General features: G+C 52.0%; 9 protein-coding genes across 9 annotated transcripts; 2 read left to right on the forward strand and 7 right to left on the reverse strand.

Moving 5' to 3' along the window:
- Window positions 1-615: 615 nt before the first annotated feature.
- On the reverse strand, window positions 616-2,792 carry P152DRAFT_483499 (RabGAP/TBC; the record flags this gene model as incomplete). The annotated part of the gene is made up of 6 exons (XM_033681948.1): window positions 2,632-2,792; window positions 2,555-2,570; window positions 2,476-2,485; window positions 2,312-2,425; window positions 883-2,260; window positions 616-834 (listed from the first exon to the last, which is right to left on the reverse strand). The coding sequence occupies exons 1-6, from the start codon at window positions 2,659-2,661 to the stop codon at window positions 616-618; spliced, it is 1,767 nt and encodes a 588-aa protein (XP_033532403.1). The 5' UTR covers window positions 2,662-2,792.
- Window positions 2,793-4,918: 2,126 nt separating this feature from the next.
- On the forward strand, window positions 4,919-6,453 carry P152DRAFT_400296 (RNA-binding domain-containing protein; the record flags this gene model as incomplete). Its single annotated transcript, XM_033676562.1, has 4 exons — window positions 4,919-4,955; window positions 5,024-5,187; window positions 5,236-6,223; window positions 6,281-6,453. The coding sequence occupies 4 exons, from the start codon at window positions 4,919-4,921 to the stop codon at window positions 6,451-6,453; spliced, it is 1,362 nt and encodes a 453-aa protein (XP_033532404.1).
- Window positions 6,454-7,088: 635 nt separating this feature from the next.
- Window positions 7,089-9,875, reverse strand: P152DRAFT_508437 (cora-domain-containing protein; the record flags this gene model as incomplete). Its single annotated transcript, XM_033682586.1, has 3 exons — window positions 9,587-9,875; window positions 7,431-9,431; window positions 7,089-7,362 (listed from the first exon to the last, which is right to left on the reverse strand). The coding sequence occupies exons 1-3, from the start codon at window positions 9,844-9,846 to the stop codon at window positions 7,089-7,091; spliced, it is 2,535 nt and encodes an 844-aa protein (XP_033532405.1). The 5' UTR covers window positions 9,847-9,875.
- A 988-nt stretch (window positions 9,876-10,863) lies between these two features.
- On the reverse strand, window positions 10,864-11,639 carry P152DRAFT_460064 (uncharacterized protein). The gene is made up of 2 exons (XM_033679816.1): window positions 11,379-11,639; window positions 10,864-11,248 (listed from the first exon to the last, which is right to left on the reverse strand). Exons 1-2 carry the CDS (start codon window positions 11,503-11,505, stop codon window positions 11,097-11,099), a joined length of 279 nt encoding a protein of 92 aa, XP_033532406.1. The 5' UTR covers window positions 11,506-11,639; the 3' UTR covers window positions 10,864-11,096.
- A 185-nt stretch (window positions 11,640-11,824) lies between these two features.
- Window positions 11,825-13,405, reverse strand: P152DRAFT_483503 (uncharacterized protein). Its single transcript, XM_033681949.1, has 3 exons — window positions 12,961-13,405; window positions 12,476-12,849; window positions 11,825-12,393 (listed from the first exon to the last, which is right to left on the reverse strand). Exons 1-3 carry the CDS (start codon window positions 13,299-13,301, stop codon window positions 12,140-12,142), a joined length of 969 nt encoding a protein of 322 aa, XP_033532407.1. The 5' UTR covers window positions 13,302-13,405; the 3' UTR covers window positions 11,825-12,139.
- Window positions 13,406-13,934: 529 nt separating this feature from the next.
- On the reverse strand, window positions 13,935-14,765 carry P152DRAFT_439081 (spherulin-1A; the record flags this gene model as incomplete). The annotated part of the gene is made up of 2 exons (XM_033677626.1): window positions 14,214-14,765; window positions 13,935-14,164 (listed from the first exon to the last, which is right to left on the reverse strand). The coding sequence occupies exons 1-2, from the start codon at window positions 14,677-14,679 to the stop codon at window positions 13,935-13,937; spliced, it is 696 nt and encodes a 231-aa protein (XP_033532408.1). The 5' UTR covers window positions 14,680-14,765.
- Window positions 14,766-15,267: 502 nt separating this feature from the next.
- Window positions 15,268-16,747, reverse strand: P152DRAFT_460068 (uncharacterized protein). The gene has a single exon (XM_033679817.1). It carries the CDS (start codon window positions 16,730-16,732, stop codon window positions 15,596-15,598), a length of 1,137 nt encoding a protein of 378 aa, XP_033532409.1. The 5' UTR covers window positions 16,733-16,747; the 3' UTR covers window positions 15,268-15,595.
- Window positions 16,748-18,041: 1,294 nt separating this feature from the next.
- On the reverse strand, window positions 18,042-21,500 carry P152DRAFT_460069 (uncharacterized protein). Its single transcript, XM_033679818.1, has 5 exons — window positions 20,046-21,500; window positions 19,957-19,989; window positions 19,529-19,905; window positions 19,232-19,480; window positions 18,042-19,179 (listed from the first exon to the last, which is right to left on the reverse strand). Exons 1-5 carry the CDS (start codon window positions 21,294-21,296, stop codon window positions 18,183-18,185), a joined length of 2,907 nt encoding a protein of 968 aa, XP_033532410.1. The 5' UTR covers window positions 21,297-21,500; the 3' UTR covers window positions 18,042-18,182.
- A 1,919-nt stretch (window positions 21,501-23,419) lies between these two features.
- On the forward strand, window positions 23,420-25,892 carry P152DRAFT_467519 (putative TFIIH complex helicase Rad3; the record flags this gene model as incomplete). Its single annotated transcript, XM_033680771.1, has 3 exons — window positions 23,420-23,436; window positions 23,480-23,682; window positions 23,731-25,892. 3 exons carry the CDS (start codon window positions 23,420-23,422, stop codon window positions 25,890-25,892), a joined length of 2,382 nt encoding a protein of 793 aa, XP_033532411.1.
- Between the last annotated feature and the right edge of the window lie 1,644 nt (window positions 25,893-27,536).

Below are 27,536 nucleotides of genomic sequence, written 5' to 3' on the forward strand. Positions count from 1 at the left end.
CGGCCACGCACATGGCGAGGAAACCGTTCCCGCCGCGTCATCGCCCGCTGCCAGCGCTCCAGCCGCCTCCGCAGGTGCCGCCGCCCCAGCCACTGGCGCCACTGGAGGCGGCTCGGGTCTTGGTGGCCTTGGTGGATCGAGCGGCTCGGGTCTCAGTGGTCTTGGTGGGTCGAGCAGCCCTGAGACTGGCTCCTCCGGCCTCTCCGGGCTTCTAGGTGGCTCTTCCAGCGAGGGCGGCCTCTTTAGCGGCCTCTCGTCTCTCTTCGGAGGATCCTCTGGTTCGTCCGGTCTCTCCCGCCTATTCGGTGGGCTCGGCGGCTCCGGTAGCGGGATTGGGGGCGGGTCGGGCCTGGGCGGCCTCTCGCGGTTTTCTTCTGGTTTGTTTTCCCCCTTTGCGTTGGGACGAGCAGGGTTAACTTCGGGTTTAGGATCGTCCGGTCCAGTTTCTCTTGCGCCGTTGTCGGGTGCCGCGCCGGCGAAGAAGCGACGCTCCGAGTAGAATTCCAGTTTCCTTACTGTATATAAATGTAGCTTTTGCATATGAAAATCAAGAATTGCATGCCATTGCTTTACAACAGAACGTATCCACACGATACACGAGGAAAAATCAATGCATTATTGAAGATGTGCCCGACTCCCGCTAAATAGACTCTTCCAAATAAACGCCTCACTCAAAAGCAACTCGACGTCTTTTTCGGTCCATTCGCGTGTCGGCAACGCTTGTAGGAACATCATGATCTCTTGGAAATCCATCTTCAGGAGCTTATCGGACCATTTGACCAGAAATGCCGCACAAACGTAGAGGTGGAAGTCAGAAAACCCGCGTTCCTCGGCCTATGACTTATTAGATCCGGGGTGCATCCTGCATGTTTGTATACGTACCAGGTAGGTATCCCACATCCGAATCGTGTTCTTGACACTGATCTCCCTCATTAGTAGACAATTCATCCACCTAAAACTAAACTGAATGAACTCGACGCCCTCTCTCTCCAGGTGCTTCGCGAGCGCGCCGTCTATTCTTGTGGTCAAATCCTTTAACCCAGACACCTGTCTCTGAATCCCGGGTTGCGCGAAAATATAGTTATCCTGGATCCCATCCAGCAGTTTGGTAAGGCACCAGAACGAATCCGCCTCTACCGCATCGATCACAGGCCGGGGCAGCTGTCCAGGATCCATCCCGAATTCAATCTCGTAGTCCGTGATATAACTCCCCAAAAAAGTCTGCCAGAACGGCGTGACGAGGTCGTTGATCCCCTGCACATAGCCCGACGCCGGATGTCGAATCGCCCAGACGTATAATATTCGCTCCAAGCTCCGCTGAGTAGCTTCGTAGCCATACAGCTCGAGATGCGGATTCGTTCGCGGCACATCGATACTGATCTGATGCCAAATAGCCTCGTCCAGACCGCGTCCTCTCCCCGAAGTTGTCACAGGCTGTGGTCCTGCGCCGCCCACTCTGGCAGCCACGGCGGATTCAGCGCCGAGTGTCCCCTTTTCGAACGCTTGCCGGACGCCTTCGAGGTACTCCTTGCGCTTCCGCTCGAGGACGGCGACGCGCCTTTCGGCGTTCGAAGGGAGGTAGCCGAGGAGGAGTTGCCATGACATTGCGCGGACCTCGGGAGGGATGCCGGACCAGGATAATGAGCGGAGTTCGGAGATATTGATGTTGGAGGTTTGGAGGAGGCGTTTGAATTTGTCAATCCGTGATAGACGAGAGTTGTGTGCATCCAGCTCCTTCGGTGTGGCGGACGCCGGAGGCGCCGTGTGCGAGATGAGATGGAGACTGTTTGCTGGGTCGCGGAGAATCTCTTTGTATTGTGGGCGGAGGATCTTCTGGTCCCTAGTGGATTTGTTTGCGGTAGGGTAGGTGGGGATGTCGCGTTCCAGCGCTATGTCTCCAGTATCAGACAAAACGCTCGTTCGGGATATGGTCTGACCCAGCGGCACGGATTTGATGTTCGGTGATCTAGAAGATAGTCCTCCTTTGGCGGGCGTTGACCGTTTAGTTTTCCTCCGTATGCTGGTAATGCTCGGTAAACCGAACTCGTCTTCATCATCGTTGAAGTCGAACTCTTCGTCGTCCTCGTCACCTTCGCCATTGCTTTCCGTATTCCAACTTCTGGTCGCGGCAGGGTTGAAACTAGCGTATGTTCGGCGGATCGGAGGGGAAATAGGTCCGCTACGTGAAGGTCCGGAGCTAGTCTCACGTTGTTGAGAGGCCGTCGGTGGTGTATTAGGTCGTTTGTTTCCTGATATCGATCTATACGGTCAGGTCTCGTTGTCGGCTCTAAGCAGCCATGCCTACGCTTACAAGGAATCAAACGACAGATTGTCCGCATGTGAATAGGATGCCCCGACGACCTTTCGCTGCTCCGGGGATTTTGAGGGGCTCGAGGAGTTCATGCGCCAGAATGGTGATGCGGAACTGGAGACTACGTCAGCTCGGTTCTCTTGATGTCCAAGGAAACACCCTACCTCGAACGATCTGATGCTCTCCATGTTAGCACACTGGTATGACCACTCTAAAGCTTGGATTACAGGGGATAATACGAACCAACCTGGGCCATCTCCTACAATGGCGTCGTTAGCAACAGTACATATATTGTCAACAGCAGTTCAGAGTGGACTCACCTGCTGAGGCTTTTGCTTCTTGGAAGCCATTGTGACTCGGGGCAACGTCACTACCGTTGCTCACCTTCAGCATCGGTCGCTACGATGACGCGAGGTATCGGGATCCATTCACGGAAGGGGAGGAAGAATGGTGTATCTTTGAGCCTTACCTTGCGGGATCCTTTGAGGCTCTCCGCTCTTAGGACGGTGGCGCCGTGGCGGAGATTGTGGGTTGGAGCCGCTAATGTCGGGGAGTGGGACAGCCGACGAATGGACGATGATTGGCGCTCTGACCCCCTAAGCGGCTAAGCCGCATGAGGTGGTGCCATCCATATCGGAATCTCAGGCAGCCATCCAGGTCAGGCATCCATCCAGGTCAGGCATTCACATACTGACTCAACCACGAATCACGAGATACGGAAGATGAGTCAGCCAAAACTGTCACGGGCTTCGGACCAAGTATTTTCCGCGCCGAAGAACTGCCGTAAGGCTATCAGGCGTCAGATGTCCAAATATCCGATCAGTTTATTCTCCTGTTTCCTTCATCTGGTCACTGTCACTTGTCTTGTCAAAATATATCCATCGCGTACTGGTCCTTCTCCCTTTTGTTTCAATTCATCAGAGATCCTCCCGCTGATACAGTCACTGAGTTAATCCAAGCCTACGAACCCCCAACGTAGAGCTGTTGCACGACAGCGACGCCCTGCTTAACGTGCTCAGCACACCGTTTCTCCTTCTCTCTCCCCTTTTAATTCACCATTTCTCATCGCACCATGGCTGACCATGAGGAAATCGAAGATGATCTCTTCGACGATCTGTAAGTCAACTCAGAGGTGCCATATCAGATGAATCTTTGCTTACTTTTGGCGCGTTAGTTATGATGCCGATGATGTCCAACCCAAGGCCGCTGCAACTAGTGTGCCCGCACCGCCCAAGCCTGAGCCTGAACCTACGATGCCCACACATCCTCAATCCGTCGAAGTCCCATCAGTTGATGACGCGCATATGAATGAAGGTTATGGAGGTCCAGTGGAGTTCCCCACGAATGGCCACGCGACGCATGGCGAGGAGATGGATCACTCCACAACTGCGCCGGATCACGATGACAATTATGGGCCAATCGGCATTAAAGAAGATGGGTGAGTACTTGCGTGCGTTCGTTCCAATGTTTGATGTTCCCTCCACCCTCGATCGATTTCATCACGTGCATACAGCACGTTCTCAAAGGCAAGGCGTTTGCTCTACGTCGAGGATATGGCCGATGAAAGCCGTGCATTTGGACCGTTGGTATCGGGCTATTACGTTGGCGGTGATGGAAAAGCCTCGAGTTGTTGTGGATAATGGCAGCTGTCAAGTCATTGAACACTCGGGAACGTTCAGACAGCACCTGACTCGGAGAGTTTTGATGGCAGCATCGATGTCAAAGTCTGGAACGGAGTGTGGTCGGTAAAATACATCAGCTGCGTTGCATGTGGGCATGATTTGCTCAACAAGCGCCCGAACTGGCTTGGAATCATGGGCAAGCATCTGCTTCAAGTCGCCTAACCATCAATACATCATTGGTCATGTCTCAGCAATGCGGATCAATGGGCTGGTTTCACCAGGACTGAATGATACCCTCGAATCATCATCTACGGAGTCAGCAAAGATATCAGAATCCAGCTAGTACTACTATTCACAATAGGTACATATAGCCACAATGTCGCGGACTTATTCCATGAGCGAAGAACAGAGAGATATCGATTCATCCACAGAACGTCCTCTACAGGATCCTGTTGGATATGGACGACAGTACCTAGACTCCTACCTAGACTTCGGCTAGCTTCGACCATACCATCAGTAGCAAAACGCAGATGGTTTCCTTCGGATCAAACTGTGCATTTGCTACCACGAGACAAACTATCATGAACGTTTGGAAGATCCCCGCCTTTCGGGCCAGGGCATGTGTTCAACTCTGCGGGTGGATGATGATGCATCCTCACTCTGCATACACTGGGTGGGGGCGCATAATTGTTCTATCGACGAGGATGTTCCATGGGGCTATTCACACAACACCAACCCCAATATCTTGAAGATGGAACTTTCAATGGCTTAGAAGGGACTCGATGTTGGATGACAAACTCCATGCTCTCACCTACAATTTATCCAGAGCAAACGCCGCCTTTGAGATGTCACGAGTGTTCCCCCACTGCGAATGCCAGCGGATAGTGGCATATCGGCATTGTTGTCCATTTCAGCACCATTATTTGACTTATTCTTGCTTATGATTGCCACCATTCATGTATGTGCTAACATTGTTAACAGTAAAATGTTCATCGGGGGATTGAATTGGGAAACAACAGAGAGTGAGTAGAGAGATCCTCGATCCCCATATAATCGCAATCAGCAGTCAGTTCTAACAATATCGCTCCAGAATCACTGAAAGACTATTTCTCACAATTTGGAGAAGTCACTGAATGCACTGTGATGCGTGATGGTGCCACTGGTCGCTCTCGAGGATTTGGCTTCTTGACTTTCCGAGACCCGAAGACCGTCAACATCGTCATGGTCAAAGAACATTATCTGGACGGGAAGATTGTAAGGCCGTATCCTTCTTTTGCCTAATAATTACTGACAGTTGCATAGATCGACCCCAAGCGGGCCATCCCACGTGAAGAGCAGGAACGCACCGCCAAAATCTTCGTCGGCGGCGTCTCCACCGAAGCCACCGAAGCCGACTTTAAGAACTACTTCAAGCAGTTTGGCCGTGTCATCGACGCAACGCTCATGATGGACAAGGACACTGGACGGCCCCGTGGCTTCGGATTCGTGACCTTCGACGGTGACGAGGCAGTCGATGCCTGCTTAGCTCAACCCCTCGACATTCTCGGAAAGCCCATCGAAGTCAAACGTGCCCAACCGCGCGGCAACATGCGAGATGACGACAACCAGAAATTCGGTCGACGCGGATTCGGACGCGGCGGCGGCGCGCCCCAGCACCAAGACATGTCCATGGAGGCCGGCAACCAGAACGCGAACATGGGCAGCATGCCGCAGAACACCCAAGGCATGTCCCCGGCGATGATGGCACAGTACTGGCAGAAGATGCAGCAGTACTTCGCCATGATGCAGCAGAACCTCCAGATGGCGCAGCAGCAGCAGATGGGCGGCGGGATGCCGATGGGTATGAACCCGGCCATGATGCAGCAGATGATGGCGATGCAGCAACAACAGCAGCAGCAGCAGCAGGGCCGCGGTCAGAACCCTCAGTCTCCTGGCATGAACCCCGCCGCCATGATGGGCATGAACCCCGCCATGATGCAACAAATGCAAGCCCAGGCCCAAGCCCAACAGCAAGCAGCCATGCAAGGTCAAGGCCAAGGCCCCGGCTCCGGCTCCACCCCCGGCACCCCTCCCGCCGGCCCCTCCGCCCAACTCCAACAACCCGGCGCCCCCAACCCCACCGGAACCAACGGCGCCAACCCAAACCCCTCCCGCGGCTACCCCGCCGAACCCTTCGACCAACAAAAATACGACCGCCAACAACAGCAGCGCATGCAGCAATACGGCGCCCACGGCGGCTTCGGCAGCCCCACCAGCTGGGATGGCATGTACGACGGCGACCCGCAGCCGGGTATGCCGCCTGCGGGCCCGCGGGGGGTGGGCGCGCGCGGACGCGGTGGCCGAGGAGGAGCGGGCGGTGGACGTGGCGGAATGAGTCCGGGGGGGGATGCACCGGTGCAGCCGAGTCAGGCGCCGGCGAATGCGCCGACGGGGCCGAAGAATGCGGGGAGGCCTGGGGCGAATTATCGGGGGGGTGGGAGGGGAGGGCATCGGGGAGGGTATCATCCGTATGCAAGGTAAGTGGATGATGTCCGCTTGCGAGTGATGCGATCAGGGGGTGGGGTGGATGGGGTCGGTAACGTAGGCGGATGGATGGCTGATCCGGGGATTTCGATATAGGAGGCATTAAGCCTGGTTAATTTACGGATCGGATGCCTGCCATGGCATGTCCTTCGGTTTCGAGATCGACTTTCTTACATCGCTGGCTTCTTTATCGCTTCTCCTGCAGGCCACAAGGTCCTTATATCATCGACGGGCGAGAACGATTTCACATACCGAGATCATCGTTTCGGGGAGTCGGAGTATGGCGCTGGAAATTTTGATTCGGGTACATCTAATGGCTAAGTCAACACGGTCAACCGCGGGATAGTTTGTCGGAAGGGCGATAATGACTTTCGTGGTTTGTCTACGGCTACAAAAAGATTCTGTTATGCGTTTCAAACTGTACATTATATCATATAGCCATCAGAAGCTTCCCTTATGCAATCATTGTTTCCTGTCATCAAATGCAAGATTTGAATCGTCAATGCCCGAATGCTTAACCCATATGTGATGCACCGTCAATCAGGTCTATAATCTAGTCAGCGGCCATGAACCCAACGCCCAATTTCCCAATTAAAATGTTATTCCAGATTCTCCAGTTCATTCCTCTCAACTTACACCACCCCATACGTCTTCCTCGCCAAAAAGAACGCAAAGAGCCCGAACATCAGCAGGAACGACGTGATGCTCCAGAACCAGTACAGATTCTCGATCTCTTGCCCCGGTACCATAACGTTCATCCCCCACATGCCTGTCACCACGTTCATCGGCAGCACGATGGTGCCGAGGACGGTGAGCTTGTTCAGCACGTTGTTCGTCGATTCGGCGCGGTCGGTCATGCGGATGCTGATCTGCGCGAGATAGTTGGAGTGCGCGCGGGAAAGCAGGCTGAGGACATGTTAGTCACCGTCTTAACGAAGAACAGACAACTCAACGCAAGAGGAAAGGGTCCGTACTTCTCATAGTGACTCAAATTCCCCGTCATCGTCACAATGTGATCCTGTATATCCCCCAGGTACATCCCAATCTCGTTCCGCGGCGCCACCGCCCAATGCTCATTACACCGCTTCGCGAACCCCCTGATCACGTCCGCTTTGTTCCCCAGCAACCGATACAGCGACATCACCTTCTTCCGACACTCGCCAACCCGCCGCAGCATATCCGAGCTGCTCTCCTGCGGCGCTAACGCCGTGTTCTCCGACTTCTCGTCGGGTTTCCGCGCCTCGTCGACTGGGCCGTAGCCGTCTTTCATGGTGCAGTCATGGCGGAGGAACGGCGGGACGAGGCGCTGGACGAGCGAGCGGCGGGGGGGGGGCGGCATGCGGGAGTTGAGGCGCTTCTCCTTCGTCATGGTGCTGAGGGCAATTTCGCCGAGGATCCTGTCGTCGATCTCATCGACTTCTTCCTCGATGACCTGGACGAGCGGGGCATAGGCGTCGGTGATGTCGTCGATGATGGCGTAGGAGATCCAGTCGGCGGAGACGACCATGTAATCGGAGAGCTGGCGGATGCGGCGACGCACGTTGGCGGGGTGCGGAGTGGGGGACCAGCGGAAGCTGATGAGGCCGTCGCGAAAGACGACCCAGTAGATGTTGACGGGGTCCATGTACTCGTCGCTCGTGGTGTCTTGTTCGAAGGAGCGGTAGTTGCAGAAGTAGTAGTGGCCGAAGAGCTCGACTTTCTCGCGCTCTTCTTGCTCGAGGATGTCTTCGACGGTTAGGGGGTGAAGGTCGAATGCGCGTTGGAGGACGCGCATCTCGGTCACGGTGGGGGAGAGGACATCGAGCCAGAAGGTAGGACGAGGACCGTAGCGTTTCTCGTGAGGTGGCGAGGGCTGGAGCGGATGTGGGACAGGAGTAGTCCGTCCGGTGTTGGTTTCCGAGGGTTGCTGGCTCTTTTCCTTACCGTTTCCAAATTTTGGAGATAGGAGATGTCCATTTCTAGAGTGCTCGAATGGGGATGGAGAATACTGCCTCCGTGGGGTGGCATCGCCATGTGCCGAGACGCCTTGCGGGTCGTCATCATCGGAACTGTCGCTTTCGAGCTCGGGTGGATCGGGTAAGAACAACGATTTAAACGTGACCGACTCGGCATGTGTCAAACCTGACAGCGTCTGGCTATGAATCGTCTTCGAAAACTCCGGATTGAAGTATGTGAAGCGGAACGGCGCATCCTCCATCGGACGATGCCACACCTGCTTTCGAGGCCTGTATCTCCCATCAACCATCGTCGGCTCGACCATCGACCGCGCTCGAAGGTTCCCCAGACTCCATTCCTCCTTCTCCTGCTCGCTCCACTGATCCAATATATCGAGCTTTGGCCAGACTTTCCGTTTCCTCTTGCGCGCTACGTCGACAGGGGAGACGCTCGTTTCCGACATAAGCCGGGAAGGCTCCTCTCCGATATCAGACAGGATGTCATGTGGGAAGCAGACATCTTCTTCAGGGGCCTTGGTCATTCGTCGCTTGATTTGATCCCATGACGGTGTCGTTCCTATCGACTCTGCGCGACCGAAGGCGGATTCGAGGTCTATAAACGGATCCCTAGAGCGCGACGGGCTATGTACGGGTATATGAGCGTCCATGTCCACACTTGGAAAGTACTCATCATTCAGTTGCTGTGGCACGATTTCTGGACTCGCCGGAACGGAGGGAGGATTGTTGACGTCGTAGTCGGGAGCGTCGATAATCGAGTTATACATGGATTGGCGTCTCTCGACCGGGGCGGGAGAATTTCTAGACGATGGTCTTCCTCGACCAGGTAAACGAGTGAGGCTCGAGGTGCTTCCCGTCCCTCCATATCCAAAACCGGTTGTAGTCCCAAATCCGCTTTGGCGAGTCGGTGACTTCAGCAGCGGTGATGTATCATGAGCTCTGTCCTCCCTCTCGCTTCCTGACGAAAGCGGATGGACCTTGTCAAGCTTCGATTTCGACCGACCTTTCGACGTACGCGATGCGCTTTCACGGGGTATGATAGGGGCTGACTGGATAGTAGGTCGGATGGCAAGTGGGCTTTGCTGAACATTCAATCCTCGACTTCGGGACGGTCCTTGTGGTCTATCACACCCGAGTTAGCTGCTTTCCCTTAGATCTCGCATATGAACAAGCCCAACCTGTGATCCATCATATCCAAACTCGTATTGCTCTGACCTCCATTCTGGCTGAGCCGATAAAAGCTATCTCGCGCAGCAGCCGTTCGTGCCTCCATCATCCTCTCATGCTCCGTATCCGTCGCATTGCTCGGCTCTGCCACGGGATTCGCAAAGGATTCCCGTCGATTCTTTCGCTTCTTCTTCCGCTTTTTCGATTGCCCTCCCCGCGATTGGGATGATTGTGTGCGAGATGGTTGCGCTGTGGAGCTCGATGGTTCCATTGGATTGGATGGTTCCCCGGGAGCAGGTGTCCGAGGGGAAAGTGATGAAGGTGAGTCCATCCCGTATATATTGAGCGGTGGAGCGCTCTCTTTTGCCGTCGGGGGAGATTTAACTCTACGAAGCTCAGTTGAGTGACAATCTCACGATGGAGATCTAGAATGATAACAGCTTCGATGAGCCAATGGCAGGTCTCAGCTAGACGTGTCCATCCAAGAATGGAGAACAGAAGAGATTACACCAAGGCCAACATCAGGTTGTTAATGGCATACGCATACGCATACGCATTGGCATGATTTATATATTAGCAGACGAGGAGAGTACAGTTGATGTAAACCCGATACTCATGTTATGGAAATAGCGCAGCTGGGCGATATTCTAGAAATCTAGACAGAGCTAAAGCCCAAGCTCCACAGCCAGTCTCGAACGTCATTATTGTTTATCTCATATCCCAGCCGCATGTTTCAATTCTTCAGGTACAATTCTTCAAATTTCATCAAGGTTATTGATATCTTGAATAGCTCCTCTCTTATCCCGTGGGACCAGTGCGTGTTAGTTACACTTGTCCAAGTAAACTCTCATGCTGCTCGAGTTTTTTATCAGACGACGATTCTCCCAAGAGGCAAGAATCGACTTTAGTGTGGTATTAAACATGGGATTCTTCGGTGTTACGGCTTCTCCATATTAACTATGAATTGAAGTGGAAATGCCATGCTGTGTAGTACTTCTATGGCCCGACACCCGCCTGATCTAGGCACCACGGACTGTGGAACTACTTTGTTGGAGTCCTTGCCGATCATTCATCGCCGGATATACTCTTTCAAAGGAGTCAACATATGATGGTGAAGTCTATAATGTATTTTGTAGAGTTGGTTCACAACATCATGGCAGCTTCAGCGACAAACAACTGGATTTGTTCGGGTAAGACACTACCATTTCTCTCATGGCTCATAATTCATCAGGAGAAGCATCAAAACGCTGGTTGGATACCGTCTCCCAAGTACTAGTACTAAAACTTGCTTGCTACCTCAAAATCAACTGCAGATGGCATCTTTCTAGCGACACAATCGCCCTAAATCGCTGAATATCCAAGTCGTTTCACGCCGACCCTACTGAATCCCATGTTATCACCTTCGACGGCTCTGCAAACATCCGTCTATCCCCATCAGGTACCCGTGTATAACCTTTCAGGATCGATTCGCCCACTCATTTTAGGGCTGACCGCACTCTCGCCTCGTCCTCACAGCGTCCATTATTCTTGAATCGGTTGCTTCTCACTCGCCCCATTGCCACTCAGGCCTTCCTTCAGCAGTCCTCGCGCTCGCAGATCCTCCACTCTCGCGCGCTCGTGCGTATCTTCCCTCTTCAACCTGAAAGTCCACCAGACCCAGAAACCGGTGACTCCTATCGAGGAAAACCGTCAGTGAACACCCCTGGTTTCGATGGAGGCTGGAAAGTAGCTCGATTGAACAACCCTCACAGCAAGTTGACGGGTTCGGTTTGAGTCAATAAGGATGTAGAGAATAGGACTTACCGATTAGCATTAGACCGATGAATCCGAACATGATCCCCATCTCGTGTCCGACAGATGGAATGGGGACAAATTTGGCCTCCAGCTCTTCGGGGGTCTTGCCTGCCCTCGGGTAGAGTTTTTGAGCCATTTTGGAGGATTATCAAACAGGATGGTTGAGAGGAGAGGCTGGGATCGGATATTGGAAGGTTGGGGCTTGAAAGGGACTCGGAATAGGTTCAGCGAGATGTAAAAAATAGGAACCAGTGATGATATGTAAGACGACGAGACTTGAGGATAGGAGTGAGGATTAGGCTTGGAAGGATGTACGCTGCGGCAAGGCCGACGGATCACTTATGTTTCTCCTCATTGTGATCGTCGCGCATCCCCCATCCTTCGACATGGTCACACGGAGATAAATTGGAGACCTGGAGAAGGATATACCGACGTCATACCTAGAGCGGCTAAGCATCCCGAGCAAGGAGTAGTGTCAATTAGGGAGATGATCGACGCCAAAATCAAGATACCGCCAATCCACGACATTTCTTGACCCGCCTTGGCACGCCACCCTGGTTTGGGGTCCAAAGGGGAGACTGGGGAAATCCTGGCTGATCGTTCCGAATACATAATAAACCGGTCAATGATCAGCGCTCGAAGGACACTCGTCAAGTCGTCATGAACTCATGATATCCGTATTGCAGACTTGCAGTCAAGTAGTATGGAAAACTCCAAATCGATATCTGTAGTCCGCAAAATGCCATATAACATCTCCAAACCCCATCCCATCACTTCTTCTTCCCCTTCTCCTCTAGCGCTCGCAACGCCGCCCTTGCGCTCCTCGATCCCCCCAACTTCGGCCCCTTCGGCCTCTCCTCGCCCGGCTTCACCTTCTGACTCGGCGGCGGCGGCGCCGCTCGGCGCATATTCTTGTTCTGAGCCTCCATGAAATCCCGCCGGAATTGCTCGGCGATGGTGTCGTCCGCCGCTTGGTCGTTGGCCTCTCGAGGAGACGATGCTGCAGATTCGTCGTAAAGATCCACTGGTGGGAGGTCAGCAATTGCGCTACGAGGATGGATAGACAGAGGAAGGAAAGAAATGGATGAATCTAGGCGAAAACTTACATCGACTCTCTCGAAGCACTTGCTCTACCAACTTATCCCTCCGCACATCATCGCTATTCCTCCGCTTCCTTCTCCGCCACGGCCTCCCATCCCTCCCCTTCCTCACCGGCCCTTCCTCCTCTTCCTCCGAAACCACCCCCTCTAGTCTCCGCGTCGCCGCCTGCGTCCGCCGGATATTCTCCTGCGTGGCCGACGGCCCCAAATCCACCTCCTGCAACTTCCCCAACCCCGCCGGCTGTCGTTCGCGATCCGTCGTGACCGCGCGCGACGCGTCGTCCGCCGATATCGTCGAGAGAGGTCCGTAGTTCGTAGATTCCGTGGTTGATCCACCCCCTTGATGCATCTCAGCGATCCGTGAGTCTACATACGCCATCCTTAAGTCGTTAGCTAGTGACCTTGCCAACCCCTCCGTCTCCTCTCAAACTCTCTTGCCTCCAAACTGTAGTCTCTGCATGACCCAAATAAATGAAACCTGCGCCACCTACATATGCCTATCCAACTCCATCACCGGCCCTGCCTGCGGCGCAAACCGCCTTGCCGCAGTCTCTACCGCCGACACCGTCCCTGCATGTCTCCCTTCGCCCTCTGTCGGCCGCTGCACCGCCGCGTGGCTCTTCGCGGCGCCGAACTCCACGCCGAAGCGTTTTGCCTTGGTTTTGCGCAGTCGGAGGATTTCCGCGACCGAGGGTCCCTCTTCCGACTGTGGTTCTTGCGCATCATCGCGTTCTTGGGGAGGAGGAGAGGTGGCGGCGACGGAGGAGCGCGGTCGGGTGATTTTTCGTCGCTTGGCGGAGCGGAAGAGAGGTTCGTGAATGGATTCGTCCATGACGGTTTGGACTGTTCTATAGACTGCGTGTGCCTCAAAAGGAAAGTGTAATGTGTTGAGAAACGGTAGAAGTGCCGTGTTATGCTTACAGATATGAACTGAGCTGCAAGCCTGCAACGGTGCAACCAGCCAACCCTCAGACCGGTATTAGTATCCGCTTAGGTAAGCAACTCTCTTCAAAGTTCAACATCATGATGAATTATCAACCTTCATCAGCCAAGCATGCACATTTACAGATCTACTATCTGCCAAAACTCCCTTCAATAAAGCATTCGTGAACATACGGTTAACGGTAAGCCGTAGGCTTTTAGATCCAGCCATTCAAAGGATATCAGCAATCTTAAAGGTTGTAGGGTTCAAGGAAAGCCCTAGGTCAGGTTAACGGTAAATCGTGATGCGTAGCGTATGAAGTTTCCGCTTAAGGTTTCATTTTGTCTTCAATGCTATTCTCGCAAGATTTCGGCCGATGATCTCGATTTCAGCTACTCGAGCTTCGCCAATTCGTCATATCATTCCTCATCTCCGTCAATTCTGGACCTTGCAGACCCCTCTCTTGCTTCTTAAGTCAAACGGCGACCCCATGAATACCCAAATGCAGATGTTACGCCATGATATGAACGAGAACTAGGTCTCCTATTCTTTAGCGCGACGAGTAGTGCCTTCGCATCTCTTCAGACAAGATTCCCTCCCAGCAAGGCTCCCAGTCCCCGGCGGAGGGATCTCGCTGTTATTAACAGCCAGCCGTTGGTACCCCATCGACGCATCTGTGAGCTCGGAATTGAGGGCGAAGAATGCGTTAGCAAGATTATGTGTCGCCGGATCTTCGCTGTTGAGAGCTGAGACAAGGTATGCGGTCTCGCAGCCTGGTATTCTCAGTTCCTATCCTCGTCTGCAACGCCACCTTGAACTTACCGGTGTTCTCCATCGCATGGACGCTTGCATGCGGGAAGATCGTCATCTGATATGGCAATATCTTCTCCTCCACCGTACGCGCACCGTTTTCCATCGTCATGTACGTTTTGACCGCCGGGCCCGCAACGTGCATGACGTAGTTCGAGCCGCGGGGATGGAAGTGCGGAGGGAGCTGAGCGCACGGTCCGAGGGTGAGGAGGGCCATGGTCATTCCGTTTCCGAATGCTGCGGGGAACGTCACGGCGTTGGCGTTGACGACCGAGCCGGGGTCTTCGGTCCAGGTGGACTGGGCTTTGAAGTCGAAGAGCCAGTCACGGTCGGAGGAGAGGATGTTGAGGCGCTCGAGGGCCGTCGTGGCGTCGTTGAGTTGGAGCATTCGCTGGGGGTCTTGGACGTGGTCGATTGCGCCGACGCTCGAGACGAGGGAGAGGGCCGAAAAGGCGAGGAGGGCCGCTTTGGACAACATGATGGCGGTGGTAATTTGAAAGTTGATCGGTCGAGATATGGGGACTTTATGTGGGATCGGAATCCAATGTGAGATGAAGACCGGCTTTTGATCTCTTTGTTTGAAACTGAAGATTTCACTGCGAGAATGTGAAAGATGTGAAGGCGAAATGAAATATTCCCTCAGTGAATTGGACGTCCGTTTGCTCTTATCAGTGACCCCTATTTGTTTCTTCGAAATCAAATGATTCAATAGTCCAGCAAGCAGATTAGGCGACGCAGATTAGGCAACGCAGATTAGGCAACGCAAATAGATCGATGCTCTTCTGATTTCGTCCAGGCTCTTATTATACCCACCTCAGCTCTCACTGAGGCGAATTTCGCGTGCTTTGTATCTTTTCAATGATACGGAGTACTGCATGGCCTGATGAAGGCATCATATCCACTCCATCATTCCATGCGAACCGGTGGGCAAGGAACCAGAGCTTTCTGTTTTTTGGATGAAGCCGAGCGGCCCTATCTTTTCATCTTCACCGTCCAACTACGATCAGTGGTTTAGTAGTCTAGCTCCTCCGGAAATATAATTCTCTGGGGCTGGTCAATTAAAAGCGATTGCTACACGATACACTCCGTCCTAATAGCTTCGGTAAATAATTATTCCAGCGTGGATATATCTAGTTTTTGCTGTTGAACACTACCGAATTGGGGATGACCTGACAGACCTACTCCGTCCATATTTAATCAAATCCCCAGCTCTGTAGCCTGTAGTATGCTTCTAGCATACCCCATATAGTCTTGAAAGTGAGCAGTGTCCCCGAAACTCCCTTTTGGCCCCCATTCATTGGTGTCATGCCTGTCGTCGTTGATAGCGTTATAAAACGGATATCACCCTTACCATTGAGTACCACCCCCATTCTAGCCATCCACAGCATGGGTCATCATTTCGCGTTGATGTCCTGCTTTTGGTGGGCACACGTTTTCTTCGAAACATCAGCTAGCTCCAGCTTGATACCCATTTGCTCGATGAATTCCATCGCATGATCTATCGCACCGGGCGTCTCGGCCCAAGCATCGCAGCTGTTCTGAAGGACGTATCGGCCGCCGGTTTCACAGCAAGGACACCTCGTACCGCTACCGAGGCCTTGCTTCGATCTCGGATGGATCAATCCGAGCCATGTAGACTTGAATCTCTTGCTGACAAGCCTGAAGAGGAACTGAACTTGCATCTTCAACAGCTGGATTTCGTAACTTCGGTCGGTCGACTCCATGATCGTTCGGTTCTTCACTACCACAGGCCTGACCACATAGAGACAGATGTAGTCGAGGATCTCCGTTGGGACTCGCTTTCCGACAGATTCAGTGGTAGCCTGGAGAGCAAGGAGGTCTTGGAGCAAGCGAAACTTGACCAACATGACGGCAACCAGGTAAAAGAGTTCGCAAGGAGCGGCACTGTCCGTGAAGTACTCTAGATCTTCGAAAACATTGGAGTTCTTCATGCTCACGCACATGTCACCCATTTCCCCCCACGGTATGTCCGGTGCTTTCTTGTCGAAGAAGTCCTGGATCATAATATTCCACTTGCAGAAATCGTAGCATTGCTGTTCGAGACCAAGGCGTAGGTAGAGCGAGGGAAGATATAAGACGATTCCCGTGTAGTCCTGAAAATCGAGCTCCACAATGCCTTGGCAATGAAAGATCGCAGCTTGGATCGAGTCGAACGTATTCATTTTCACCATCGCCGTTACCAAGTCCTTCCTGGCACCAAGATACTGATGGACGCCATCCAATTCCGAAAACCATCCTCTTGCCTCTTCGAAGAGATTGTCCGACAATCCTAAGTCTCCAGCGTGATCACGGAGCATATGCTCTTCCAACTGGAGGCACGTGGTGTAATATCCCACGTCTTTGCAATCGCGTTTATGCTCCCGCCAGTGCGATGTCTGGTGGTTTTTGCCGCAATATAGCACCAGACAACAACCCGTGCAGCGCCTAAGGCCATCTTTGGAACCGCACACGGCACATTGGCGTTCAAGCGGTGGCTTTGGCGCTGGCATTGTAGCTGTGATCGCTACCATTGCGGCTATTGAGCTCGAGCTGAGTTAAAGATGGTAAGTTCCTTGTATTACGCGTTGAAGTGTTGTCCCTCCTGTCCCTTCTGTTTAGTTGGAAAGGCAGCAAGGCAGCAACACCCACCAACTAAAAGTGGACCGTGGGGTTGGAGAAAGGGTCAGGATGACCATCATGATCAGAGCAGGCTACATGTATGTCCTCGATTTGTCAGTGGGTGCTATGCGAAATATAAGAAGAGAGTTTGATGGTTGTTCTTAGAAAGGTACATGGCCAAAGCATGCCTCCGCGCGGTCTTCCTTCTCGCCCTATACATTATAATTTAGACCCGTTTCTTCCACTCCTTCTTCTTCTCCCCTTCCGTCATCTCCTTATCCTTATCCTTCCCCTTCTCTTTATCTCATTCCTACTCCATGTCCACGGCACCAATCGGGCCACATTCATTTTCTTCCGCAAGAGGAGGCGCCTCCCAGGGTCTACCGTGAAAAAATCGACCTTCAGGTGTGGGATGGCAGGAACGGTTAGGAGGCGACTGCCGTCGTCGACTCCGAAACTTCGAATGAGAGTAGGAATCTTATCTCGTAAGCATGGTCCAACAATACGGTCAAGAACCACGACTACATTCCCGGATATCGTAGCGGTCATGTCTCCAGGGAGACGGCAGGGATAGCCCGTTGGGGTTTCAGGGTTGGAGGCCATGATGAGCAGATGGTGTGGCAATGGACTAGGAGCGAGAAGATTGGTTGGAGCGTGACGACTGATCCGACTGAAAACGTGATGGATGACTGGTCAGACTGAAAATTGTGACTGGTCAGACTGAAAACTATGACTGTGAAACTGTACCTAGACCTGGACTATAGAGGGTCTTCGTAGTTAAATAGCCTGGGACTACACGGCAAACGCTCTGGTTCCTACGGCAAATGCTCTGATTCCTACATTAGAACTTGATTCACTGTACCTTAACACGGTTTTAATATGCAAGGTCTGCAGTTACCAGTTCCATTAATCTAAACCGAAGAGGGAGAAGAAAAGAGGAAATCCTCGCACTTTTATGCGCGAGATATTTAACTCTCCCTTTCACAGCCCTAACACATTGCTTCACACATGACTGCTTTTCTAATAATCGCCATGTGAACCTACCAGCCACGTCTCTGGTAATCAGCCACACCCAAGGGCTCATGTCATAGGTTTGAGATCATAACATATCTCGTAGAATTCTGAAGGTTAATAATATGTTAGATCGAAACGTATCTTTCTGGTGGGGCACAGCAGGGACAGTTCTATGGTTGTTGATTGCGAGATTTCAATTCCTTACCCTGAGGATAATCTATCGTACTAGGATCTACCAAACCGCCATCCGAAGTAGAACCTCCTATTATCAACCAGAACCAGTTTACCTCCAAACCGCCAATGCTCAAAAGAACCCGGATTCTGCCATCAGCTAGCATGCCCTCCGCCTCAACTTCCATCCTCTGTCAAGTCAATGATTTGAACAGCTTTCCGCTTTGTGCCAGCGAGTTGTGGAGGCACCTGAGGAGCATCCGAATTCCCCGACACACGCGTCAGCGCAAAGTCTGCCACAGCCTTTCTAACTCTTTTATTCAATATACCGCCGGGGGTGCGAATGGTCTCCATCTCCCAGATGGATTCGAATTGGTCTCCAAGCATCTCCTTGAGCCTCGCTTCCCCGAACCTCTTCAAACGATCGAAAGCGGCCTCGTATCGTTGCAACCATTCCTGTTCCCGCTTTTTGATGCCATCGAACTTTTTCGTAACGACCAATGTCCCACAGATACTATCTGGAAAGTCCTCCGCCTGGCACTCGAGCTCCCGGTATGCTGCTATCTGATTCTGAAGATGACGTCTGCGCTTTTGACCGATGCTGAACTCCGTGGTGGTTGTTGTACTGCTCTGAAGCCAAGAAGAAAGCGCAATGCAGTCACGACACTGATGCCTTACGGGTGGACGCGTCAGTGGCCTAAGTCCATCCGGCTCCGTTCCGACGCCAGTTTGAAGATAGGTGGTAAGCACCACCTGGAACAGTTTCCGGATGGATGGCGTGTCGGACGGAATATGATATTGTTGGAGTGCAAGCTCATTGAGGACCACAAGATAGTTCTCATCGAATGCATTCGGTGGAAGGTGCGGTCCGGTAGTCATATGGTTAGTAATACGGTCCACCAGTTTCGATATGTCTTCGTATCTCTTTCGCTTCATGAGATAGTTGAAAATCCAAACGAGTTTCCCATGTGCGCGACGGTGGATTGCACCGTCATGAATACCGGGGTAGTAGGGAACCGTAGCATCTCTCGACACCGCGGTGAGTGCGTCGTTCCAGAAGGAGTCGCATACTGTTTTGGACAGCACACGATCCGCGACTAGAGCCTTTAATTGTTGCATTATCCCAATCATGAGTCGCACGTGCTGCCCACACTTGCTGAACAAGATCTCCAGGCTGTAATATATTAGTGAGGAACGGATAGTTATCACATGCATATCAAACTTACATTTGGTTTACATCCTCGCATCCCTTGTACTCCATGGCGAAATCGACGAAAGCAGCCCCATCTTCTTCTCGCGGCTGATCTGATTCGTCCTGGATGTGCTCCATGTCTTTTATCGATTGTTCAAATACCTCCATTACAAAACCCCTATCCGAATCTTTGAGATTTCGATCTATTGATGCTGGAACAACACCCTGCAACGATTCGTATCGATCTTGGAAATGTGGCGATTTCCGAACAAGTAAGGACATACTGGGAAAGTTAGCAGGCAACCTCTGGAGGAAAATGGAAATTACGTACGGATCACGAATGTCCTGGAAGTTTATGCCCTTACCAGTTGCAGTCTCCTTCAGGTTCTGCAGAAATTGCCTACCAAAAGACATTTTCGTTCGGAAGGTGACCAACTTTTTAAAGGTCTGGATATCCCCTTTCCGCAACGCGGCGGCGATTGGGGGCGCCAAATGCCGAGCGAGGATCGTCTGGTTGGCAGCCGCCATTGTTGTGACAATATTCGTGCAAACATTGACCGCTCGCTCCTTGACCGAGTCGCTGTCCGACTGGAGACCCGAGAGGTAATATTCTATGAGAGCAGGGTAATCAGGCCTGTTACCTGACCAGCTAGATCGTATGTTTTCTGCAAATGAGAGGACCAGCGAACGAGGAACCACGACGAGTGCCTGTTTTTTTTGTCAGAGAAAGATAGCATCCAGCTGTTGCGTTCGACGTACCGAGTTCCTATAAAAATGGGTAACTTGCGCGCCCTAGAAAGCAGTATTAGAGGGTCAAATGGTATTCCGACATTAACGCGTTTACTAACCTCATTTCCTGTGAACCCGGTGTAGTCCTCACTGTCTGGTCTCTCGCCAAAAGCTTCATTCCTGGTAAGGATCTGATCGTCCTGTGGGATCGTCACTTCTTTCATCAGAAGTTGGCCCGAAAGCAGTGTGACATCCTTGAGGAGTATATAACTAGAAATTAGGTCCACGATGCTATGGTGACTGGCCGTATCTTCATCGTCCTCGTCCTCGTCGTAGCCATAGCCATATCCAGAGTAACGGCGCCTCTTATACCCCCAACTGTCATTGTCCCCTGTTCCACCCCAGGCATGTTTCTCGATAGACGCAAGGAAAACCTCAAAGTCAGTCTCGTTTCCGGCGTCCAATAGGCACTGCGCACGAAGACGATCTATTGGCCTGAGTTTCTGGTACTCCAAACCTTGTTGGGAGTATTTGTGACTCAAGGCAAAAACAGCATGCTTGAATGAATCATCGCCTTTCATCAGATTTTCTTGCCACTTGCTCAGCAAGCCCTTGAAAATCTCCTTCGGGTGGGCAAGTGACTCCAAGGAAGGAATGTGTAGTCCATTTTTGACAGCAAGGTTGTAGGTTAACACCCATCGGTACCCAGACGTGACCTCACAGACTTCGTGTTCAGCATCTGAATACCAACATGCAAAGGATTGTAGATGCTTAGAGGAGGAATATGTCTTCTTCTCGTTCCCATGCTTCAGAATGACGTCTCCGCCCTTGTGCGGGGAAGGAAGGGAGATCACAAGAGTCCCTAGCATCCCAGGGATCTTTTCCGTGTCGGTGTGAGCCTTGAAGTGGGCTCCCTTCTCATAGATCAGCATTTTGTATGGTACTGCCTCTATAGGGACAGAAACTCCAAGCCCTTCGGCTGCGATAGCCACGATCTCTGTGAAGAGGGGGTTCCAATCCGGGTTCATTATCTCGAACTGGGATGCATCGATTTCCCAGGTATTCCGTACTGACGTATCTACCACGGTTTCCGTGCCTTTGCCAAACGGCGAAAGACGCGATTTGTCGATCAATTGTCTTGCTTGAGGTTCGCATAGAGGGAGGGTAATTGGGCCAACGCCAGGAACGCTGATGTCGGGGTTCACGAATGTTCTAGGGTCCAGCCCCCAAAAGATAGAATATTCCCCATGAGACTCGATATTATCGTAAGCATCGAGCAGAGCGGCCTGAATTTCAGGCACTGGGCCTGATGCCTCGCATTCACGAATCGGCGACGCGCTCGAACTTTGGTCTGAGGTAGGCTGTTCCATCGTAATGTTGAAATAAATGCTTCTTTGGGAGAAATTCGCCAATTATGTAGAAACAAGGATTTCCATCGGATGATAGGAATTGCAAAATCGGATATGAACAATTAGAAATTGGAAATTATCTTGAGTTGCATCTCTGTCAAGCTAACTTGAAGACGCGTTGGAACTTGGACGCGAACTTAGTACCATACCAGGGCCTGTGTGATAGCTCAGGATGATAGTCTATCACTTTGTGTCAGAGATCAAGATGTCTATGTTTTTCAGGGTCCTCTGGTTTCCTACCCGTGACCTCGTATTCACAACTATGACAGCACATCAAGCATCCCACGATGTTACCAGTCCCTCATTCTTTGCGTTTTCGCTCGTCTTGAGCAAATCAAGGTCTCTACGGCCATCAAATGTATCCGTATACAGAACTTAAATATGGGCATAATCCCGTAGATTTTACGCTCAAAAAGGATCAAGGTCAATCTATCTACGCTCTTTTGGAATCTAACGGTATTTTCCCAGTGTCGCTGCATTAATCACCTGATTGAGCGAAACCGCTATTTATCTCACACTTTGTAGCTTACACTTATCATCCCCTGGCTGATACATCTCTATGCATTTATCCGATGTGGTGTCTCCAGAAGGCATCCTTAATATTTAATACGAGTATGTAAAAGCAAACAAACCGGCGTTTGGTTATCTATTCGACTTGTGGACCCATACAGACTTCGACACGAAGTAACACTTCTCTGTCATGTCTAATCCGTCTACCTAGAGACTAAAATCCCTCCCGAGCTGGTGTATTGGAACGGAGAGGTATCCAACAATAATCCCGAATATTCTCCTATGAAACAGAGCATCACCAGTCATAGCAAAGTGACATGAAGTTGGCTGGGAGATGAAGTGATATTCTCTACTCCGTACAATCTGTTACCGAACTTCCCCTTCCACTTTAGCCCCCTCAATCCGGAATAGCTTCATTCTTCCGGTTTTCAAGCCTTCAACGGTTCAACCCCTCCGGAACATAAACGAACACAACCGCAATAAATGCTGCCTTCTATAGTCCCGTATCCTTCGATGCCGTCCTCCCGTGCAGCAAGCAGAGCCGATGGAGAGCTTGTCTTGTAGCTAGGCATTCCATAGTCTTGAAGAAAGACCGCCGATGTACCCAGTCTGGCAGTGCATCGCTCCCAGCCTTGGTCGGAGACGCTAAACAGGCTCGCTTACCAGGTGGTAGAAGACGCCAGTTTGGCTGGACGACCGCTTCATGACAGTACTATTGCTCCGGCCTTTCTGTGAGCCACCTACTGAACTCGTGCTCGGCAAAATCACTGGGCGATCGGGCCGTTAATTGCTCGCCTCCTCCGTGATGTGCAACCCACTTCGAACATGACTTCGAATATCGTCGACATCTCGGATACGAACGGTCTCGTGGAGTCGTGATAATAGTACCGGGCCACGTTGGCTAGACCTTTGTCAGTCTGCCCCAGCGGCTCGCCTTATTTCTCACGCTCCGTGTTCTGCCACGAGTTCTTCGTGACGAATGACATCCACAGGTCTTCCTCATGAAGGGCTTTCCAGCATGTCGTTGCCCCGCCGGGGGGGACCTTTCCATCGATGTAAACGGTCCCAATATTGAAAATCTAGCGATACGCCGCGACAATCTCGACCGCTTCGGTGCTTGGTACGAGACTCTTCTTGTAATCGATTCGGTACGAGCCATAATACTCTTTATAAATGTCACAGGTTGGAAGACCGTCCACCATCTGGGCGATCGTCTCGGAGACCAGGGTGGTAGAGTGGATAATAGTACATATCGCCCGCTTTAACGTCGAGAAATGTTTCGGCGCTAAGTTTACCATGCCTGCCATGTTTATAAGAGCTATCTTGGTATTGACCGACATACTATCGGGACTCAAGAGCCTTTAGATGTGCCCACCGATTTGATACTTTACCTGGCGAAGGTAATTATTCGCAAAGTCGGGTGAGGTTGAATTCGACGCGCTCTAATTGGCCAGGAGATTCAATCCTTACCTTAGGCAGCCGCAGCCCATTCAAACATCATTCATCACTTTAATGAGTCTGATTCAAACGTAGCTTCTTGAAATTCATCCAACTCGCCGGAGTTTGTTGGAACGATGAGGTTCAATATTGAGTACGATCTCCGTGAATCACCAGATTCAAGCTAATTGCCGCAGCGAGCTGGAGGTGCTCTTCCCCTACCCAAGGATCTATCCCGAACAATATGCATACATGTGCGATCTCAAACGAACTCTGGACGCAGGTGGGCACTGCGTCCTGGAGATGCCTTCAGGAACCGGGAAGACCGTATCCCTGCTTTCTCTGATCATAGCCTACCAGCAGAATAGCCCCGAGAAGAGGAAGCTGATTTACTGCTCACGTACAGTAGCCTCACCATCTGCTATGGAGTTGATCCTTACGTGAACAGGTACCATGTCCGAGATCGAAAAGGCTCTGGCAGAGCTGAGACAATTAATGGCATTCCGCACCGAGCAGCTAGGGTACGAAGAGGAGTTCCGTGGGCTGGGTCTCACGAGTCGAAAGAACTTGTGTCTGCATCCCTCTGTAAAACGGGAGAAGAGTGGGTCGGTGGTCGATGCGAGATGTCGAAGCTTAACGGCCGGCTTTGTCAAAGAGCAAAAAGAGAAGGGAGAAGATGTCGAGCTTTGCATTTATCACGAGAATCTGGATTTGCTTGAACCACACAATTTGATACCCCCCGGAGTTTGGACGCTTGATGGCCTACTCCAATATGGAGAGCAGCAGAAGCAGTGTCCGTACTTCACCGCAAGACGGATGATGCCGTTCTGTAACGTCATTATCTATTCATACCATTACCTTCTAGACCCCAAGATTGCCGAGCGCGTCTCACGAGAGCTATCGAAGGATTGCATCGTGGTTTTCGACGAAGCGCATAACATCGACAACGTGTGTATCGAGTCGTTGAGCATCGACCTCACAGAAGACTCACTTCGAAAAGCGGCGCGAGGAGCAAACAATCTCGATCGGAGGATCACCGAGATGAAGGCGAGCGATGCACAGAAGCTGCAAGACGAGTATTCCAAACTCGTTGAAGGACTACGAGGCGCAGATCAAGCAAGAGAAGAGGATCAATTCATGTCAAATCCTGCTCTACCGGACGACCTGCTCAAAGAAGCCGTTCCCGGAAATATTCGAAGAGCTGAGCATTTCGTATCGTTCCTGAAGCGCTTCATAGAATACCTCAAGACTCGGATGAAAGTGCTCCATGTCATCTCCGAGACACCGTTGTCGTTCTTAGCGCATCTAAAGGAACTTACCTTCATCGAGAGGAAGCCGTTACGGTTCTGTGCGGAGCGGCTGACGTCCCTTGTCCGCACGCTTGAGTTGACGAACATTGAGGACTACCAACCATTACAAGAGGTTGCAACATTTGCGACGCTCGTGGCGACTTATGAGCATGGGTTTACTCTTATACTTGAGCCTTTCGAGTCCGATACTGCGACGGTCCCAAACCCCGTTCTCCACTTCACCTGTCTCGATGCAGCCATAGCCATCAAACCGGTCTTCGACCGTTTCAGTTCAGTCATCATCACCTCAGGAACCATCTCACCTCTGGAAATGTACCCGCGGATGCTCGGTTTCACAACGGTCATCCAAGAGTCCTACACCATGACACTCGCCCGCAAAACATTCCTACCCATGATCATCACCCGCGGCAGCGACCAGAACACCATCAGCACCAGCTTCCAAGTCCGCAACGACCCCTCGGTCGTCCGAAACTATGGCAACATTCTCATCGAATTCTGCAAACTCACTCCGGACGGCGTGGTTGTCTTCTTCCCCAGCTACCTCTACATGGAATCCATCATCAGCATGTGGCAAGGCATGGGTATCCTCGACACGGTCTGGAAATACAAGCTCATTCTCGTCGAAACCCCGGACTCCCAAGAAACCTCCCTCGCTCTCGAAACCTACCGCACCGCCTGCAACAATGGCCGCGGCGCCGTCCTCCTCTGCGTCGCCCGCGGGAAGGTCAGCGAGGGCATCGACTTCGACCACCACTACGGCCGCGCTGTCATCAACATCGGCGTTCCCTACCAATACACCGAATCCCGCATCCTCAAAGCCCGCCTCGAGTTTCTCCGCGAGAACTACCGCATCCGCGAATCCGACTTCCTCTCCTTCGACGCGATGCGTCACGCGGCCCAATGCCTCGGCCGCGTCCTCCGCGGCAAGGACGACTACGGCATCATGGTGCTGGCGGACCGACGCTTCCTCAAGAAGCGCGGGCAGTTGCCGAAGTGGATCCAGCAGAGCCTCCCGGACAGCGACACGAATCTGAGCGTGGACCAGGCGACGGCGGTAGCGAAGGCGTTTTTGAAGGGCATGAGTAAGGCGTATCCGGCGCATTTGCAGGAGGGGATCAGCACGTGGGACATGGATGATTTGAGGCGGCATCAGGCGAAGATGGCGGAGGAGGAGATTCGGATGTTGAGGAAGGAGGCAGAGATGAGGGAGAGGGAGAGGGTGAGGAGGAGGGTGGTGGAGGATGAGGAGGACGAGTATGGGGATATGGAGGTTGACTACGATGATTTGGTGCCGGTTTGAGCCTTGAGGAATGTGTGGATGACTTGCATGCGTTTTCTTGGAGCTTTAGATGGGGTGAGGTCTGGTTACCGTGGTTGGGTCCAAATTGGCGTTCTTACGATTCTCAGAGTGGCTATTGTTAGCAGGATATCGAGCGGGGCACCACAACCGCGCGAATCCGACCATGGAAACGCACTCTCGTTCGTCTTGTGTGGTTCCCATCACGCGATATGGATGATGACTCGATTGAAGTGCCTCGGATATATTACATCGTGTGGTTATCTGCGGGGTTACATCATCACCCATCGCCTTTACCCTTGGAAGTTGGAGGATCTCGATCTCGGTGGCACTACGTATTACGCTTATGCAGAGTCTCTTTTCCAGTTACACGAGGATGTTTCGCCATTTCGTGTTGAGGTGTTGAACAATGTTGTACGTCTCTTATCCCGTAATCGGATCCAGGATGCATGCAGCCATGCATCATGTCTAGCACTGAAGTCTATCGCAAGTGTAAACAAAGGACTTAATCGCATTGCCGATCCTTTTGAACCGATCGAACAGATTCAACGACCCAAAAACAATATTGACACTATCTAAGTAAATATTCACTATTGACATCACTCTGCATTAATAGTCACCATGTTAATCTTTCAACGAAACTAAAGCTATTGATTGCAGGGCGCAGCGTCATCTGATGTAACTTGTAAGGGAGCGTCTTGGCAATGGAAAGTCACAGGAACTCCTATCAAGTGGAGAACGCGTGCCATTGTTGACAAACCTGCCAAACGCGTCTCCCAAACCCAAGCTCTGGACCTTTTACGAGCCGCTGCGAACAGGACAAGGCTGCGTTTCGACCAGCACTGACTGCTGCACCCCGAAAACGCCTCGCATGCATGATGCAAGGACCGGGTTCAATAAAGAGTCATACTACAGTACTAATAACCCCCAGCACAAATAACTATGGGTGGTTCCTTGATTCATAATAGGTGGTGCTGTTTACTGAGCTGATGGAGATCGCGCCGGTCACCCGCCCATTGACCGGATTCGAAGGGAGGGGTTGCCGACACGACAGGGACTGGGGGGAACGGGACCTCGGGGCTGCCGTTCAGTGACAATGATTTGAGAGGAGGCTTGGATGATGGTGGAAGCCAAGCGAGGGTGGTGCTGATCAGCGTTATCGCCGGAAGATACAGTTGCTGAGAAGCGCTGACTGTCGTTGGATGATGGATCTGACGATAGTCGCCACGAGGGTGCAGGATATTGTCGTCAGCTTCGCCGTCATTGTGCTTGCATATGCAGAGCAGGATTTGGGGGTGGTAGAGACGGGAATATTTCGAGGAAATCTGCTTTTCATGATCAATAATAGACTTGGGGTCGGCGTCTTAGCCTTCAAAGCTCAAGTGCCTAGCAAGACGTCTCCATAACTTCGCGATCCAGATATGCTGATTGCTGGAGCGCTTCGGAACCACGAAGGATTGCCCTAAATCCCTCGTCCGTCTCGCGGCTACCGCAGGAAGTCAGGAACCAGCACAAGAAGACTCCTGGTACGGTGCCAACAAAATGTCTCCGCATCAGCGTCACTGCATCGCTCACTCTCCTCAATCTTCAGCTGAAAGACGAGGGTCACAGACCTCCCTTTGCGCCATGCCTCTGCGAGGTCGCGCT

This window comes from Eremomyces bilateralis (assembly GCF_010015585.1).
Source record: "Eremomyces bilateralis CBS 781.70 unplaced genomic scaffold P152scaffold_16, whole genome shotgun sequence".
NCBI classification, from domain to species: Eukaryota; Fungi; Ascomycota; class Dothideomycetes; order Eremomycetales; family Eremomycetaceae; genus Eremomyces; species Eremomyces bilateralis.